This window comes from Pogoniulus pusillus, chromosome 10 (assembly GCF_015220805.1).
Source record: "Pogoniulus pusillus isolate bPogPus1 chromosome 10, bPogPus1.pri, whole genome shotgun sequence".
Classification (NCBI taxonomy): Eukaryota; Metazoa; Chordata; class Aves; order Piciformes; family Lybiidae; genus Pogoniulus; species Pogoniulus pusillus.
Window position 1 is genome coordinate 9,618,302 of NC_087273.1, and position 17,513 is coordinate 9,635,814.

Here is a 17,513-nt window from a genome sequence, read left to right on the forward strand (position 1 = left end):
CAAATACAATGCTAACTTACATACATAACTATGTCTAAATATACTTCATTAAATGTTAACTTAAATATACTTAACTGATGGGAGGACTGGAGCACCTCTGCTATGAGGACAGGCTGAGGGAGCTGGAGTTTTTCAGCCTGGAGAAGAGGAGGCTTGGGGAAGACCTAATAGTAGCCTTCCAGTACCTGAAGGGGGCCTACAGAAGGCTGCAGAGGGACTGTTTGCAAAGGCCTACAGTGATGGGATGAGGGGCAATGGCTTGAAATAAGAGAGGAGATTTAGACTGGTTATTAGGAACACCCACGAGGGTGGTGAAACATTGGAAGAGATTGCCCAGGGAGGTAGTTGAGGTCTCATCCTTGGAAAAATTCAAGGTGAGGCTTGACAAGGCTCTGAGCAACCTGATGTAGTGGAGGATGTTCCTACTGACTAGGGGGGTTGACTAGATCACCTTTGGAGATCCTTTCCAACACAAACCATTCTTTGATGCTATGCTCTATTAACTTGAATCTACAAATGCATATTAGAGGTAAAGAGGCACATAAACATAAGGCAAATGTGTCCTGGGATGGATAGTGAGCACTGCTCTGAATGATCTGTCCAAGAGTAACTGTCTGGATGAATACATGTAGAATCCTGTCTTTCTACTTACTATTTGCTGCTGCTGTTGCCGTAGCAACAGAAGGGTGAACTGGTAATCTGCCACTCACAAATGAAATAAGACAGCTTTTCATAAGTTCTCAATATAAAAAGCTAATTAGCCACTGAATCAAACCTGCAGACTGTGGCTCATCACATAAATCATCTCAGTCGCTCTGATACACAGAGTGACTTAATGACTAAACAACTAACAAATATCATATTTGCTTTGGTCAGTTCCACCTTCAGTTTACTTGGGTAAATTAAACATTCTGTCCTCTTTTAGTGACTTCTTTTGCTCTGTTTCCTTTTCTCCTCTCATTTTATTATTAAAGTTGGTTTGGGTGCTAATGTGTTGAAGGAAGGGTATAAATCTGAATCAAAGCTAGTGGAGTACACATTTGAGTCCAAGATACATCCTTTGGGAAATGCCTGATTGTGAATATATTTTCTTATGGGCTCTAAGGAACAAATTCCCATAAGATTTTATGGAGTTATTTTTGCATTCAAGATTTCCATGGAGTTATTTATTACTTTTTCCCAAAATCAGTTAAAAAATTTGTGCTTGTTCAGTTTGGAGAACTTCTGTCCCTTTTTGGCACTGAAAACAGCAGCGTTATGTTTTCCTGTGAACTTAAGTGGGAACCTGAAGCCATTACTTTTGGATAGGCTAAATTTGTATTCCTTTATTACTTGTGCATGAAGACCATTTCAACTCTAATGTCAAGGACAGCGTAAGCTAAAGCTGCAGCAGTGCAAGAGTTCAATAGTAAAGGAAATAAACTGTGAGATGGGGGAAGATGATTAGAACAGATGGATTTTGGGCAGAAAAATCCCTCCAGCTGTTGCTACTTCCCATGCTTTGGTTTGCACCAAGGAGCCTTGTTTTAAGGGTTAGACCAGACTAGGTGATGCTATTGTCAGCTATCTAGAAGTGCACCTCCTGTCCTCCAGGCAGCAGCGAGGTCATGGTATGTGGATGTATAGTTTGCTGTAGCTGTGTATTGATAACATTCCTGTGTTTTGGCTGCTGCTGGACCTACAGCACTGGAAAGATGCTCTAGGGACAAATAACTCCAGCTCAGCCAAACTCTATACAGTAATGGATCAGACAGCTAACAGCTCAAAATAACCCTCCCTCTGATGGCTGGCAGACCTGGCCAGGGGTGGCCCTTCCCATGACAGCCCCCAGGTTATTGCTGTCTCATACTCATGCACCCAAGCCATTGCAATAGGAACTGGAGACAAAAAGTCCTGCCAAAGCAATCTGACTCATCTTGGCACCCTCCAAAGTTACCTTGCTCAGAGCCCATGTGTAGGACAGGTACTTCTAGGGGTGATCTGAAAGACTGCAGCCATCTGCCAAGGATGCTTATCTCTCTCAATTTTCAGCTTCATTCAAGTAAGTGAAGATTTGCTTGCAATTCCTAACCTCTTTTGACCTACCTTCCTGGTTGTACCGAAGCAAGCTGTGTTTGCTGTGAGTCAGCATATGCTGTGTGTACTTTGCATTTGCACAACCCCACCCACTAAAGAAAGGGTGGGGAGTGCAGGATGAACACTGCTTCCCTGGAGGAGCTATTCTGCAGTTTTCCTCTGAGCAGGTGTTGGAAACTTGAGTTAAAAACGTTGTATTCATATTAGCAGGACCTTGTCCCACTGAACCTTTTAGTTTTTGATTGCAGCAAATATTACATGGCCTTGTTATAATGCAGTTATAAATAAAATGAGACAGACCCTGAAACTACTGGGACAAACTCTAAAACTGTTGAGACAAAGGCAGCATTCTGGTTCTTGGAGAGCTCTGGTGGTTTGTTTTCTCTGACAATGGCCAATACTGTAAGAAATAAGGTGGCAACTTTTTTTATCTCCTTCCTTTATTAAATCTTAGATACTGCAGGATTCTTTACATCTCCAGCTGAACTGCAAGATTCCCTTTGGTAGAAATACTTCTATGAGATGAAAAAGTTAACAATGCAACTTCAGACAACTTTGCTAAACCTTTTAACTTTGTCCAACAGTAGGTGATAGAGTAAACATAGCACTTCTAAGAGTATTTCCTTCCAAAGCTAAGAGATTGTTATAAGCTTCAGAAATGTATCTCAGGACTAAAAATATCTAATCTGGCTGCTCATGGATGAGATTTCCTATAAGAGATTTTAAAGTGACTTAGCAATATACTATGCTTAACAGTTTTGTTTATTTGGTTAAATCACAGAATGGCTTAGCTTGGAAGGGTCCTCAGATCATCTACTCCAACTTCCCTGCCATGGGCAAGAACTCCTTTCAACCTCCCTGGGCAGCCTGTTTCACAGTCTCACCCTTGCACAGAAGATCTTCTTCCTAAGATCCAGATTAACCACGCTCTCCCTCAGCTTCAAACCATTCCCCTTATCCTGTCCCTAGACACCCTTATAAAACATCATTCTCCAGAAAGATCCCCTCAGGTACTGGAAGACAGCTCTAATGTCCCCCTGGAGTCTTCTCTCGGCTGAAGAACTCCAGCTCCCTCAGCCCATTCTCATAGCAGAGGGGCTTCAGTCTTTGGATCACCCTTGTGGCCACCTCTGGATTTGGTCCAAGAGCTCTGTGTCCTTCTCATGCTGGCGATACCAGAACATGATGCAGTATTGAAGTGGGGGCCTCACCAGAGCAGAGCAAAGGTGCAGAATCCCCTTTCTTTCCCTGCTGCCCACACTTCTCTTGATGCTGTCTAGACTAGGGTTTGCCTTTTGGGCTGCATGAGCACACTGCTGACTCAGGTTGATGAATTTCCTGCTTTTAGCACTCTCAAAAACATTGTGTTCTATTTTATCCTTGATTCTTATTCTCAAGGGTTACATTTGTAATGTTTATGGAGTAAAAATGTTGGCCTTTAATTACTTTTAGTTCAATCTTAAATAGAGCTGTAAAGTTTAGAAGCTCTCTAGCTAGATGAGATAATTCAGCAAACAATAGGTGATTGGTACTGAGATACAGGAGTTCTGTTTGAGGGTATTTGCTCTCACCAACATTTTTCCATCTCCATGGTGTGCTGCTTTGCCTTGTGGCTGCACAATGCACCAAGCAGGGAGTACAAGGGGTCTTAATGGAGCAAGTTCTTCTTTTTGTTCATCAGATCCAGGATTGAAGAAGCATTGACAGGGTGACAGGAAAAGCCACATTTTCACCAGTCTTACACAGGAATCTTTCAGATAGTGCCATGACTCCTGTTCTAGGCATGCCTCGCACTGTCACGCAGCAGAAATGATGTTGAGATTTAAGATCTTGGATTTCTGAGGATGTGAGATGAAGAAAGGCATTCCAGCACAGAGCAAGCTCTACGTGACTAGGAAACCTGTAGGCTCTGCATACCTAGGGTACCAAATGAAGCTGAGAAAGTAGAGGCAGTCAGAGATATGCTGTCAAAGCATGCTCCTGGTATGGATGAAAGCATTAATAAAGATGGAGTGGTACAGAAGGACCTTAAGGTTAGGCAGAATAAATCTCATCCTGTCTGCACAGGGCTATGTTATCCTATCTATGCAGAGCATTTGCTGAACATTTTTAGAGACAATCTCTAGTGGTTATCTCTCCTTTCCAACATAAATAATAGAGAAAATTAGACGTTCTGCATCATATTTGCCTTTGATATGTGGTCACTGATCTTCATATTCTTGGTATTTAATTGGTATATTAAAAGCTCTTGGCTTCTTTGTGGTTGGACATCTTGAAAGTTTTAGGCAGTGGGAAGTGCATCTGTAGCTGGTTTATAAGCAGGAGACTGAAGCTAAGAGGTGTTAGTAGACAGGCTCTCAATTGATTTGTTTGTTCTGTACGTGTTCACCTCTGAATCAGTGTATTTGGTTTTGTATATGTCTCACTTCTTCATATCAGATCCCAGCCCCCTTTTTACAGCTGATGACAATTTTTGCCCTATCTTGACTGTGTTCTGGGCACACATGCTTGTAAATGAGCACAGAAGATAATCACTGAGCAAACAAATCAAGGGACAAATGAACAGCTATGGGCTTTGGATTAAATAGATTCTATTTGTTTTTTGTTAGATAAGAACATGCAGAAGTGAGGAGGAAGAATATCTTGTGATTAAAGGATAGCAGTGAAAACTTAGTTCATTTTATTTTTGGAATGTGTACTGTCAGACTTCAGCTTGAGCAATTTGCTTCTTTCTTTTTGTATTGATTGCATGGCCTGTAAACAAGAGGAATAATACTTCAGATATTATCAGTTTGCCAAGTTTAATCCAAGGCTTAATCCATTAGTGTCTTTAAAGGATTTTAGGGTCCTCTGATAGAAAAAAATGCAAAATATAATTAAGTAGACTCCATCTGATAATCAAAATAGATGTAATTTTCCATTTCCTTATGCAGGCTCTGAAGTGTGCCATCCATATTTACATAAATAAGACTACCCTGGGTAGCAAATTCCTGGGTAGTCTGCAAGTTACTTCATCAGAGTTAAAATCCCTCTTGTTCTTCTGAGGGTGAGGATATTGTGAGCTATTTAGAGGAGACATGACAGTGAGGGCAGTGGGAATGGGGCTGTCAGCAGGCCATGACTGAGGCATGTGTGGACAAGGTCTTTGCCAGACAGAATTTCCTGTGCTGTTTATAACATTTAAGCCAGATGGGATAGTTTCCTCATCTCATCAGATAGGTGTAAAATAGTAGAAATAAATATCTCAGTGTTGGACATAATCTAGTAATTTGGAGGGTGCTTGTTAAAGGCAGTCTCCTGGTAAACAGGCAACTCCCATGTGAGGGAATCAGAATCAACCAGGTTGGAAGAGACCTCCAGCACCTCAACATCTCTCTTGAATTGAGGAGCCCAGAACTGGACACAGTACTCAAGGTGTGGCCTGACCAGTGCTGAGTACAGGGGAAGAATAACCTCCCTTGTCCTACTGGCCACACTGTTCCTGATGCAGGCCAGGATACCATTGGCTCTCTTGGCCACCTGGGCACACTACTGGCTCATCTTCAGCCTACTATCTATCAGTACCCCCAGGTCCCTTTCCTCCTGGCTGCTTTCCAGCCACTCTGTCCCCAGCCTGTAGCACTGCTTGGGGTTGTTGTGGCCAAAGTGCAGAACCCTGCACTTGGCCTTGTTAAATCTCATCCCATTGGCCTCTGCCCACCTATCCAGCCTGTCCAGGTCCCTCTGCAGGGCTCTCCTACCCTCCAACAGATCAACACCTGCTCCTAGCTTGGTGTCATCTGCAAACCTACTGTCAATCCCCTCATCCGGATCATCAATAAAGATAGTGAAGAGAACTGGGCCCAGCAGTGATCCTTGGGGAACACCACTAGTGACTGGCTGCCAACTGGCACCATTCACCACCACTCTCTGGGCTCTGCCATCCTTTCATGACTGCTGATTTTACAAAGCCCCAAATACACAGAGCTATACCTGCATTGAAATCAAGGCAATTAGATACCCAATTAACAATTAGTTGTATGTATACAAAGCTGTTTACATTCCAAATTTCTACATGTATCTTGTGATACAGCTGTTGAAGGCAGGCTGCTGTAAGCCCTCATTCTATAGAGTAGCATTCCAAGGCATGGGTATACCCTTGTAAACCAGGGTGAACTCTTCTACCTAGGGGCTAGCTGTAACAGCTGTATGTCTCACTGCTGTTCAGCAGACTCTGTGTGAGCTTCTGCAAACCAAAGGTTCTGCATACAGATTGTACTGGTGTGCATCTATAGCTCTGGGAAATAGTACCCAAGAAATGTTCCTTCAGGTGTGCTGCCTTCTGTTTGTCAAGACTGACTTTAATCCACAAAAACCAAGGGAAGGACATTCCTTTCATAAAGTTTTTTTCCCCACAGTGAACAACACCAATCCCAAGCCTGATGCTCTTGTGTGGAGAAACTGTTGGCTGGTGGGATTTGAGTTTAGCTTTCTGGACAGTATGAGCAGTTTTAGCTTTCTTCTGCAATGATAAAGACAGGAGGAGCCAACAGGTCTTCTGAACAGAATTTTCTTCGTGGTATTTGGGATCTGTATTTCTCAGTCATGATGATCATGTAATCACAGAATTAACCAGATGGACAAGATCTTTGAGATGATCAAGTCCAACCTACCACCTAACCCTTCTAATGAACTAAACTATGGCACTAAGTGCCTCATCCAGCTTCCTTTTAAACACCTTCAGGGATGGTGAGTCCATCACCTCTCTGGGCAGCCCATTCCAATGCCAATCACTCTTTCTGTGAAGAACTTCTTTCTAATATCCAGCCTAAAACTGCCCTGGTGTAGCTTGAGACTGTCATCCCCCTCCCCTGTTCTGTCACTGGTTGGCTGGGAGAAGAGACCAACCTCACCTGGCTACAACCTCCTTTCAGATAGTTGTAGAGAGCAATGAGGTCTCTTCTGAGCTGCTGCTTCTCTAGGCTTAACAACCCTAGGTCCCCCAGCTGTTCCTCACAGGGCTGTGCTTCAGTCCCCTCACCAGCCTTTTTGCCCTTTTCTGGACATGTACAAGCACCTCCACATTTTGAGGGCCCCAGAACTGTACTCAGTACCCAAGGTGTGGACTGAGCAGGGCTGAGTTCAGAGGCTCTCCCATCTTGAAGACCCTGTTTCCTTCCTACCCACATTTAAACAATGAAGAGATTATGACCTTACGTGAAGAATGGATGTGATCAAGGTTCCAAAACATCATTGCAACTTTCCTAGTGGAAACTGACCCAAAGTGCCATAGCTGCTTGCAGCTTAAAATGGGAAATGCAGGAGAAAATGGCATCAGCATCAAACTGTGCCTCTCTGAGTATAACAGTAAAGACACCAGAGCACAAACACGTATAAGATTAAGAAGATGCTTTTGGGTGGCTCTCTGGATCTCTAATTTAAAATTGGATTCACCCTGTGAGAGCCAGAGAATAACAAAGAGGTTTTGGCTTTAATTTTGGAAGATTTATAGAAGTGCTGCTGCAGAGCAGGGAGTTTCTTCTGCAAATAAGACATAATGCTGAGAATGAGAAAGCAGAGCTGCTCTGAAGTCATGGCTGGGACCTCTCTGATGGCTATCAGGAAGACTGTCATAGCAGGAAGATAAATTTCTCCCACAGAGAGGATTTCACAGGAAGCTTTTTGGAAAGAGCTGTTCTCATAAGTAAATTGTACAGCTCATACAGATTCAAGGTTAAGAGGTTGGTACAAGCCCTGTCCAAATGTTAGCAGGAAATAAAACTGTAATAACAGCAGCCTTTCACTGACATCAGCTCCTTATTTATAGGCACCCTAAGGAGTCTCTACCCTTCAGTGATGATAGGGACGTGGGCTTTATCTTTCTGCAGTTGAAGTTGCAAACAGATTCCATTACAAGCCCTGTTTTCAGGCTATGCTATAGATTTTACTCCTAAAGGTGGTTTGACCTAGAGAACTTGATGCTTCCAGAAAATACTAGGAGAATTTCCCCACAGATGTAAAGAGAACCAGCCCCTGTATTTTTGAGATGCAGATTATTTAAAAAACATTACTCTTGCTTTTAAAATCCCTGCTCCATTTGTGTTTCTGAGCCAGGTTACACAAAAGACAGGAGCAGGCCATGCCAGGAATGAGGGCTCGCAGTAAAGCAGAGATGTAGAAAGGGAAAGAAGCCATCCAGAATGCCTCTGCTTGAGCACCCTGCCAAGCAGGAGGTGGAAGGGGGGGAAAGTCTGGCAAGAGGAGTAAACAGTTAAGCCATTTTTAATGAATTTTCTTTAAAGGTTCTCAGGAAAATATTTTGGTAAACAAGAGAATTAATTGCTTCCAACTGCTTGTTCAAGCATCTGCTGAGTTCTCAATGTGCCTTGGCTCGTGTGACGGATGAGAGGAAGGGGCAGCTGCTGGCTGGCCTTTTGAGCTACGAAGGACTGAGACTCCTGGTCCCTGAGCAGCAGCAGAAGCCTCACTGTGTCACTCTGCTCTTTGGAGTGGCTCTGCTTGCTTGGCATTTCTATGCCTTGTCAAAGACCACACAGTGTCTTTTCCAAAGTGAGCACTCGGATTTCAGGTGTTCTTTGTCTTGCTCTGTAAGCAAGTAGAATTACCCTTCAAAGGACTCTAAGTGGTTCCCACCTGACCTTGGAGTCCAAGTGCTCTGAGCCCTGGGAAATGCTAACAGGATAGCTCTTGATAGTTAACAACACAAATGAGCAAAAATGAAGTGCCATTGTCTATAAATATTAGCAACAGGTTAGCTATGTAAAAAAAAAGGTATTTTCAAGCAGGTCTTCTGAAAACACAGCAAAATCCAGCAGTTTCTGTGCTTTGCTTCATTGATAAGCATCATTGAAGGGTCGCTTCAGCTTTCTCCCTTCCATGTTGGGTATGTTTGCATTAGACTTCAGGAAGATAACCTCTATATAAACCCTTCCGAAAGCTTGAAAGCCCAGCTGATACCTGCTGAGATTTTATTGCTTCTGGTTCCTGTGGTCTCACAAGTTTGAGTGAGTTGCTGCTATCTCTCTATAAAGCCTATATCAGTGAAAAAAACAGGACAAAATTCATCTTGGATTGAGTCACAGAAAGGCTCTTTTGGGCCAAGTTTCCACTTTCATTGCCTTCTTTCTATATAAATACATAAATGTCTAATATAGATAACCATAAAATTAGCTTGGAAAGCATAGCTACCATATGTAAAGGTATCCAAGAGAGTTTTGTGGTAACTTCTACTTACTATTGCAAACTCTTTGTTGAGGATCATCTGCTCCACCAGTGATGACTCGTTGTGGAAGAGGTGAGGCTGCATGTGGCTCCACATGTGGGGAAACCACCAAAACTCATCTACAGACTTCAACAGCAGGTCATCACCTTCATCTTCCTCTTCAGTTCCTGCAAAAGAAAGAAAGAAAAATAGAAAAGGACCAGTAGGAAATGCCCATAATTGCTCTTTTGAATCATAGAAGAGGCTGACAAACCCCAATGTCCATGGCCTGAGTACCTCACTGTGCTCCAGATGAGATTCTATCATCTCAAAGGAAGTGAAGTGAATTACCATGGGTGGAGCTATCTCTTTCTATTCCTGGCATGGTGTTAATTTGACAGTAGCTCAAACAAGAATTAGTTTTTGAGGACTGATTGTTGTGCTGTGTAAGGAGTATTTAGAGATTCAGGCTTCCCAGGTTGTACCCACATGCTTCGGTCCTGCCAGCCACTGTGTAGCTATAGCTGGCTAAGGTAGCAACACAGATAGCTGTGTGCCAGAGCCTTGCCAATCCCCCTTCAGCTCATGTCTGCTTCTTTATTAGCCTCAGTAAATTCAAATCTGATAATTTTGGTTAAAGTGTGAAACAAATTTGCATTAGTTTCAAAATATAATTAGGTGGAAAATATGTAGTTGTGATGGTTAAAGCTTTCCAAATGTTTCAACCCTCAGTTTTTGCCAGCTGTAATCTTGAAGTAAGAAATAAGAGTCCTGTGCTAGTGAGGAGTATCTGCTGCAGCCAGGAGCAAGCACCTGTGGTTAGAACAAAGCAAACCTTCCATGTGAGAAAAGCAACAATACTGCTTTTGCCATCTGCAGACATGTCTGTGGTGCTTCGTTATATTTCAGCAACTTCACCTTCAAATTGCTCAACAACATTCAGGTTATTAGCAGCTTTTCTTGCTTCTTTACCACTGAAGTGCTTTTATGTAGCTTCAGTCAAAGAGATAGTTGTCAAAATCAGTTCTACTGATGCAAACATCAGCTCCTTGTCTTCTTACAAGGCTTTCACTATTGCAAAACTCACTGGAAGAGAATGCTCTCTGGATGTCACTGTTTACTTTTGTGGCATGCAGCAGCATACAGAGGTGACTGCTTGATGCACACCTATCAGCTCTTTAGTTCTCACTACTGCAGTGGTGTTTGAAGAATGTTATACACAAGGAGAGCTTTACTTTGAAACTTTCTCCTGGTGTCACTGAAACATTTTATTCCACTTTTTGCAGCACTCTGCAAGTTCTAAGAAAGCTGGTCCTGCTGATGGGAGTGCTGCTGGAAACAGAAAATAACCTTGTTTTGTAGGTAATTCCTTACTGAAAAGCAGGAGTTGATGGTTGCTCCCTCTGTGAGTGCCTGCTCTTTCGTGCAAACCTTGCCTACTGCTTCTGCTCTCTTGCTTTTTGAGATACTTGCTTCACTTCTGCTCACCCAGGCACATGGAATGGAAATGTGACTGGGGGAAGAAACTTAACATAGGCTTCCAAAATGGGACAGAAAAGAAAGGGACAGGAGTTTGTGAAGATACTGAAGATTTCTTTGGTAACCTGAAGGTAGGGATGAAGGTGGGGAGGAAGAATACTTCAAATGGATACAATCAGTCTGTGTAAGATTTAGGTCAAAGTATCATGTAGTGCCTCATTAACATTTAAGGTAGAGCATGGTTCTTTCATTTAGTTATTAAAAATATATCTATTTTAAAATCCTGACCAATTCTTTGTAAACTTAGATTCAACTACTTGTTAAATACAAGACTTTCCAGGTTAAACAAAACCAACTCCACCCTGCGAGGGCAGAGCTGAACCGCAACGGTTGGAAGTTTAACATGTGGTGGTAGTGGTGTCACTTTTGAGGATGATTTTCTTTAGAAGCCTCTGAAAAGAATATAGTTTGGTTTGATAAGTTCTTAAGTAGTGCTGTTTGCAATGAGCCTCCTTCAAAGGATTAATGAAGCATTGGCTGAGTGCTTATATTGTTTAAATATTTTTGCTTAATCCCTTTTATTTAGAGTGTTAGAGGCAAAACAAAGGATTTTGATGCTTGAATTTCTCTTACCATTAACGTTCTTTATGTAACTTTCTGGCTTCATTTTGACATGAAACCTGAAAAAATACAGTAGCCCTGCAATCAAGGAGCTGAACACAGATCTGCTTTGAGATGCAGTTTGCACTTTACACAAGTAGGTAATAACTCAGAGTTCATTTGTGAATAATAAGTAATTCCATATCTTAAAACTACAACCATAATTTAGAGGGATCTTCTGAGCTCAAAATTGAAATGAATTTTGAAGCTGCTCTCAAGAATCAAAAGCAGTATGGCCACCAGATCAAGAGAGGTGATTCTGTCACTTTGTTCTGTTAATGCCTCACCTGGAGTACTGGGTCCAGTTCTGGAGCCCTTAGCACAGGAAGGACATGGACCTGGTGGAGCAGGTCCAGAGGAGGGCCATGAAAATGATCAGAGGGCTGGAGCACCTCTGCTATGAGGACAGGATGTGGGCACTGGGGTTGTTCAGCCTAGAGAGGACAAGGGTCTGTTGAGACCTGATAGAGGCCTTCCAGTAGTTGAAAGGGGGCTGCAGAGGGACTGCAGTGATAGGATGAGGGGCAATGGTTTGAAATGTGAGATGAGATTTAAACTGGATGTTAGAAACTTGACCATGAAGGTGGTGGGACACTGTAATAGATTGCTCAGGGAGGTAGTTGAGGACCCATCCTTGGAGACATTCAAGCTCAGGCTCAAAAAGGCTCTGAGAAACCTGATCTAGTGCAGCATATCCCTGCTGACTGCATGGGGCTGGACTAGCTGGCCTTTGGAGGTCCATTTCAAGACCATTCTATGATCTTATACATCTTCATCATATATCCTGAGAACCTCTTAATTTCTGTTGGCACAGAATGAACAAGTAGAAAGTGTCTGCTGAAACTGCATAGCTAACAGGATCTACTCATTTTTTTGCTGCTAGTGCTGAGTTTACCAGCATCACAGAAGGGAAAGGTGGTGGTGAGAAAATGAGCAGCAAGGCTGGCGTGTCAGCTATTGTCTTTGTGTACAGGCATGCCACCTAGAATGGGTGTTTCTAGTACAGATGTCAGCAACATCTTCTGATGAAAATGTATAACTGTTTAATCTGCCAACACATGCCCACGCTCATCTCCCTCCTGTAGCTTTAAAATGATTCAGGTTTGGGAAAGGAGAGCAAAAAATCACACATCAGGGAAGTCAATAAGGCACAGCAGTTGCAGTGTGCTAATAAAACATGTTGAATATCGGATACTGAAAACCTCTCTGGGCTAACCAGCCACATTTACAGTAATTAAAGAACACCTTTCCATGCTTTATTTATAATGAGTCAATAAAGTATATATTGCACAGAGAATACTTTGAAACCTTTCCACTAAGTTGATGTGACAAAATGCCACCGCCAACTTGTAAATGAAGTGTTCACTTCAAAACTTGCATGCACTGCTAAGTGCAGGCAGCAGTGGCTCTCTTAATGGAGACAGTGACATGATTCAACTCATTAAGTAGTTCTGGGCTATTTTTGTAGGCCTGGAGAGCCTTAGGAGGGCAGGCACATGGGTGCATTCTCCTATTTTCTCTCACCATCAGCCTGAAATTGGTCAGCTTTAGAGCAACTGGGCAAGAAAATCTGACACGGCTATCTGGAGGCTGCTGGCATGAATGAAAGCAAAATGCATTGGCAGGTCAGGGGGTTGATTCTGGGGGAGAGGCTGTATGTTTGGTGCCAGCCACATTCCTGCAAGTCAGCATATTCATAAGAAAGTCTCTCTTTGCTTCCTCCACTCTTGGAGTTGCTTCTCTTCGCAGTGGACACTGCGATGGCTGATACCAGCTTTGCTCTGTAGATGGCCACAACCAAACATCCTTGTGTGAAGCAGCTCTGAGCCTGGGGCTGTTTTTCTTTATTTTTGCTGTATTATGTGTGTGTCCAATTAATCTCCAGAAGGAATAACTGCACAGGCAGGTCAGGATGAAGTGAGGAGAATGCTAGAGCTCTGTCTCCGAAGCTGCTTTCTAATCACAGGTCTGCTACTGCCTTGTTATATGACTCCAGGCAAGCAATTCCATCTCTCTCTACCTCTCATTTTTCTCAGGCTCTCCAGCCCGTGTCTTTAGCCTGTAAGGTTTCCTGGGCAGCAGTTGCTTAGCATTATGTGCTTGCACAAGGGGAAAACAGCCTGGACTTTGAAAGTGCCAGAGATACAGATAATTTTGGTTTCTTTCTTTCTACTCCTCTCTCAAACAGATGAAGTCCTCATCCCCCTTTGTTGCAAGAACCTCTGCACTCTCTTAATGAGTGGTGAAACAGAGACATAAGACCTGGGTGAGGACATGTTTGGTGTTTAAAGACTGGCAATAGAGAGGGGAATGTTGATACAGCTACACTGAGAGGAGAGACCTGCCTCACTCTCCGTCTACCTCATGGCCTGTGACAGCTGGGTCTGCATAGTTCCCAGCTTTTAAATGTACCCCCCCATCCTCTTGCGACCATAATGCTTTCCTCTCTGCTCCAAGTAGCCTTCTTAGCCTCCCTGTTGTTGCCCAGTGAGTGGCTTTAAATGTGGTTGAATGAGGATTTGGAGCTGGCCTTCAAAGGTGGGAGGGGTGTGGGGTTTGGAAAGGACAAGGACAGAAGGTCTCTGCTTTGAAAGGAATGTCTGGGTAAGTTTAGATTCTTGCACCCAGAGAGGAAAGTAGCTCCATTGAGAAGGTCCCTGGAGCCCTGACAGTAAATTATCCACAGGCAAGCAATGTGCCCTTGTGGCCCATGCCAGTGATCTCCTGGGGTGCATTAAGAGAAGTGTGGCCAGCAGTTCAGGGGAGATTCTATTCCACCTCTACTCTGCCCTAGTGAGGCTGCATCTGGAGACTTGTGTCCTGCTCTGGGCTCCCCAGTTCAAGAGGGACTGGGAAATACTAAAGGGAGTCTAAGGGAGGGCTGTGTGGGTGATTAAGTGACTGGAACAGCTGTGTTATGAGGAGAGGCTGGGACTTGGGGCTGTTGAGCCTTGCCAAGAGAAGGCTGAGAGGGGATCTTATTAATAACAAATATCTGAAGACTGGGTGTCAAGGGGCCCAGCCCTTTTTCAGTGATGCTCTGTGATAGGATAAGGGGCAATGGACACAAATTGGAACTCAGAAGATTCCACCTCAATGTGAAGAAAAGCTTCTTTATTGTGAGGATGCTGGAGATCTGGAGCAGGCTGCCCAGAATGGTTCTTGAGTCTCCTTCTCTGGAGACTTTCAGGACCCATCTGGGTGCATTCCGAGGTGATCTGGCTTTGGCTGGGGGGTTGGACAGGATGATCTGCAGAGGTCCCTTCTGATCCCCACCATTCTGTGCTTCTATGTCCTTTGCATTAGCAGTACTAGGGAGCAGCATGGCTCAGTGGCAGCAGAGGGGAGCCTGAGGTGAGGTGCAGCAAAGTATTTAAGGCAGCAAGGGAGGAGATTAAAAGAATAAAAATCTGAAAGACCAAAACATAAATGAAAAAAGAGACATTGTGCTGTGGAGAAATGGAGCAAAGAGAGAAAAGAGTTATGAGGAGGAGGAGACATAAAAGCATCTAATCTTCCACAGAATCACAGTGCAAGCATGCAACTTGCTCCTGCACAGAATGTGAAAGGAGCAGGCTTTCAGTACGGATTTCTTTCGTCTTGTTTTCCTTTTATCATCCCTCCTGATTTTCAGGCCTCTGAGACAAATTACCTTTACAGTCCTAACACAATCTCATGCATCCCATTCCAACACTTCTGCCTCTTCAGAGGTTATGAGACAGAATTTTTCCAATCTTTTGTATTTCATCATACTTACCATACTGGAAAAAACCAACCCCCTTAGTATGTCTTCTGTGAGATGATAAAGATCTGTTAGCTATATATAACCTGAAGATTTACTACTGCACATCTTTTAGAAAAGCACCAAGGGCATCTGCATGCTGCTGGGAAGCTCATCCACAGCATTCCCCATTTGGGTACCAAGTTAAGGCAGTGGATTCTGAAATAGCAGAGCACGTATTTTCCACTCCTTGCCTGAGCCAAGGTGTTATTTAACAAGGGAATGTTTGAAGCTATATTTCAAATTCTGTCACCTATTTAAGTTGTAGCTACTTGAGAGCATGAAATTCCTTCTCACCTGTGTGGTAAAACTTTCCTGAAAATCCAAGGTTGAAGGTAAAATTTGCAACCTGAGTGCGCAGTAAATGTTGAGTCTCTAGTAAAGCCTGAAATAAAGAAGAGAGGAACATGAATTTAGAACAATGGGTATTAAGTTTTTAAATGCCTCGTTTTGAAAGCTGTGTTCAACTGAGAAGATACAAAAAAGAAGATCCTGTGTGATATGGCACATTGTAGTTTGGACTCATTCTTTTTGTGGTGAGGATATTACAGTGAGCCTAACTTGTTCCATCAGGGTTCCGTGTGGAAGATGTTCCTGCTCACTGCATGGGGAGGGGGTTGGACTACATGACCTTTGGAAGTCCTTTCCAAAGCAAGCCATGCTATGATTATGTGGTGGTTTAGCAATGCTCACAATAGTACTGAAGCACCAAAGCAGCTCCTGTCTCTGTAAACTGGACCAAGATACTAAACTTTGCTTGCAATGACCCATGGCAGGACTTGAATCCAGCCACCCAGAAGCAGCAATATATTAAGTCACAGGTGCTTTGGGTCAGTAATGAGGATTGATAGTATGTGCTTAAAACTCAAAGTGAAATCAGGAATGCTACTTGCCATCCAGTTGTGGATTTACTTACCTGCAGAAAGAGTGTTGCTTGTGTCTGAATACCAAGTACAGGCTTAAGTGTGAATGGGCAAAGCTCCAGTTTTGACTGACGGTAAAAGTAGCATCCATATCAGAAATTAAATCCCTGTTTTTTTCAGTCTTTTCTCCAAGCAAAGGCAAGACCAATCCAAGTGGAATGGAGGAAAATGATATTGCTTGCAGAAGACATAAATGTAGTCTTGACCACTTAGCCATTCTTTTTTGCTTGGACATTATTTTTCACCACCAGAGAAAGAGAAAAGATGTCTCAGCCTGTGTGAGCTACCTACATTTACTGTTAGCTGTCAGCTCTGCACTGCAAGATAGTCCTTGCTGCACAGATCTGTCTGCCTTCAATCACCAGCCCACGTAATTTGGACATCCTACATGTGTGAGATGGATAGTGCATTTGTCTTCCTCTTGGTCTTGCCAGTGTTGAATGGGTTATAAACTTTATTTTCATCAATTTTCCGTGTCTCCATTATGTGGCTCTTGAGAACTTTTCCCATTATCTATTAATAACATTTCTATTGAGTGAATGTTCATGTTCTTGCACAGTTCAAAGACAAAATGGATGCAGTGGTGTACACACAGTCTGAGCCCAGCTAATGTTTCCTTTCACTTGGAAAAATTAATGTTTTGTGTGCTCATTAGTAATTTCACTTAACATCACAGGAAAAGAGCTTTAATTTTTGCTCAAGCCACTGGTTTAATTTAAAAACTAGCACCACCACCAAACTCTAATTGTGACTGTAAACCAAATGTGCTGCCAGCCCAAAGTAAATGATGAAACCAGGGATTAAACAGCTGAGATGCAGATTGATGGCCTGTGCAGTCCTGCTCCAGAGCACAGCTGAACTAAGCAGGTCAGATTTCTGCAGTCTCATGATTTATCATATTTCCTTTACAGTGCAGTGGGTTGGGAGGTGCTGTCAGCTCCTGTCAGCATTTGCTGTAGGACATTAACTGCTAAAGGTGCTGACTCCCTCCTTATTAGCAGGTATTTGAGCACTATGCATGCTGGAGCACCAGCCTCTTCTGAGGCATCACTTGCTAACAGCCACCTTCTAAAGAGGCATCAGTCGTGTGCCAGGTAGCTTGGGAGTGAAGTACAGAAGACTGTCAGACGAAGTGTGCCTGCCTTCATCTTTTAGATAGAAACATTTATTGGGTGGTAAGGAAGATGTAAAACAAAGTGGCTATCAGCTACAACAGTCACCAAGCAAATTCCTTTCCCTGTTAAAGGAAATACAGTGATCTATTGACAGTAAATCTGAGCATTAAATGTTAAGATAGCAGCATGGTTTCCAGCCTGTCTTTTGAGACATTTAATAAGTTGATTATTTCAGTGCTGTGACAATTTCACATGTGGGACTATATTTACATAATGCA

At 43.0% G+C, this 17,513-nt stretch overlaps 1 protein-coding gene and 1 long non-coding RNA gene across 7 annotated transcripts in view; one reads left to right on the forward strand and one right to left on the reverse strand.

The window, feature by feature from the left end:
• Positions 1-17,513, reverse strand: part of LOC135178707 (bifunctional heparan sulfate N-deacetylase/N-sulfotransferase 4) — a 124,940-nt gene that overhangs the window by 52,202 nt on the left and 55,225 nt on the right. For all 3 annotated transcript variants that reach the window (XM_064149860.1, XM_064149861.1, XM_064149859.1), the window contains exons 3-4: positions 15,495-15,582; positions 9,311-9,465 (exon numbers count right to left, since the gene is read on the reverse strand). In XM_064149860.1, the coding sequence (XP_064005930.1) occupies positions 9,311-9,465; positions 15,495-15,582 (243 nt within the window). The remainder of the gene's footprint in view (positions 1-9,310; positions 9,466-15,494; positions 15,583-17,513) is intronic.
• Positions 1-17,513, forward strand: part of LOC135178708 (uncharacterized) — a 210,654-nt gene that overhangs the window by 27,292 nt on the left and 165,849 nt on the right. For 3 of the 4 annotated variants that reach the window (XR_010303697.1, XR_010303698.1, XR_010303700.1), the window contains exon 1: positions 10,652-10,887. The exons of the other annotated variant lie outside the window; for it this stretch is intronic. This is a non-coding gene — a long non-coding RNA (uncharacterized LOC135178708). Of the gene's footprint in view, positions 1-10,651; positions 10,888-17,513 lie in introns of those variants that run through there. 4 annotated transcript variants of the gene reach the window in all.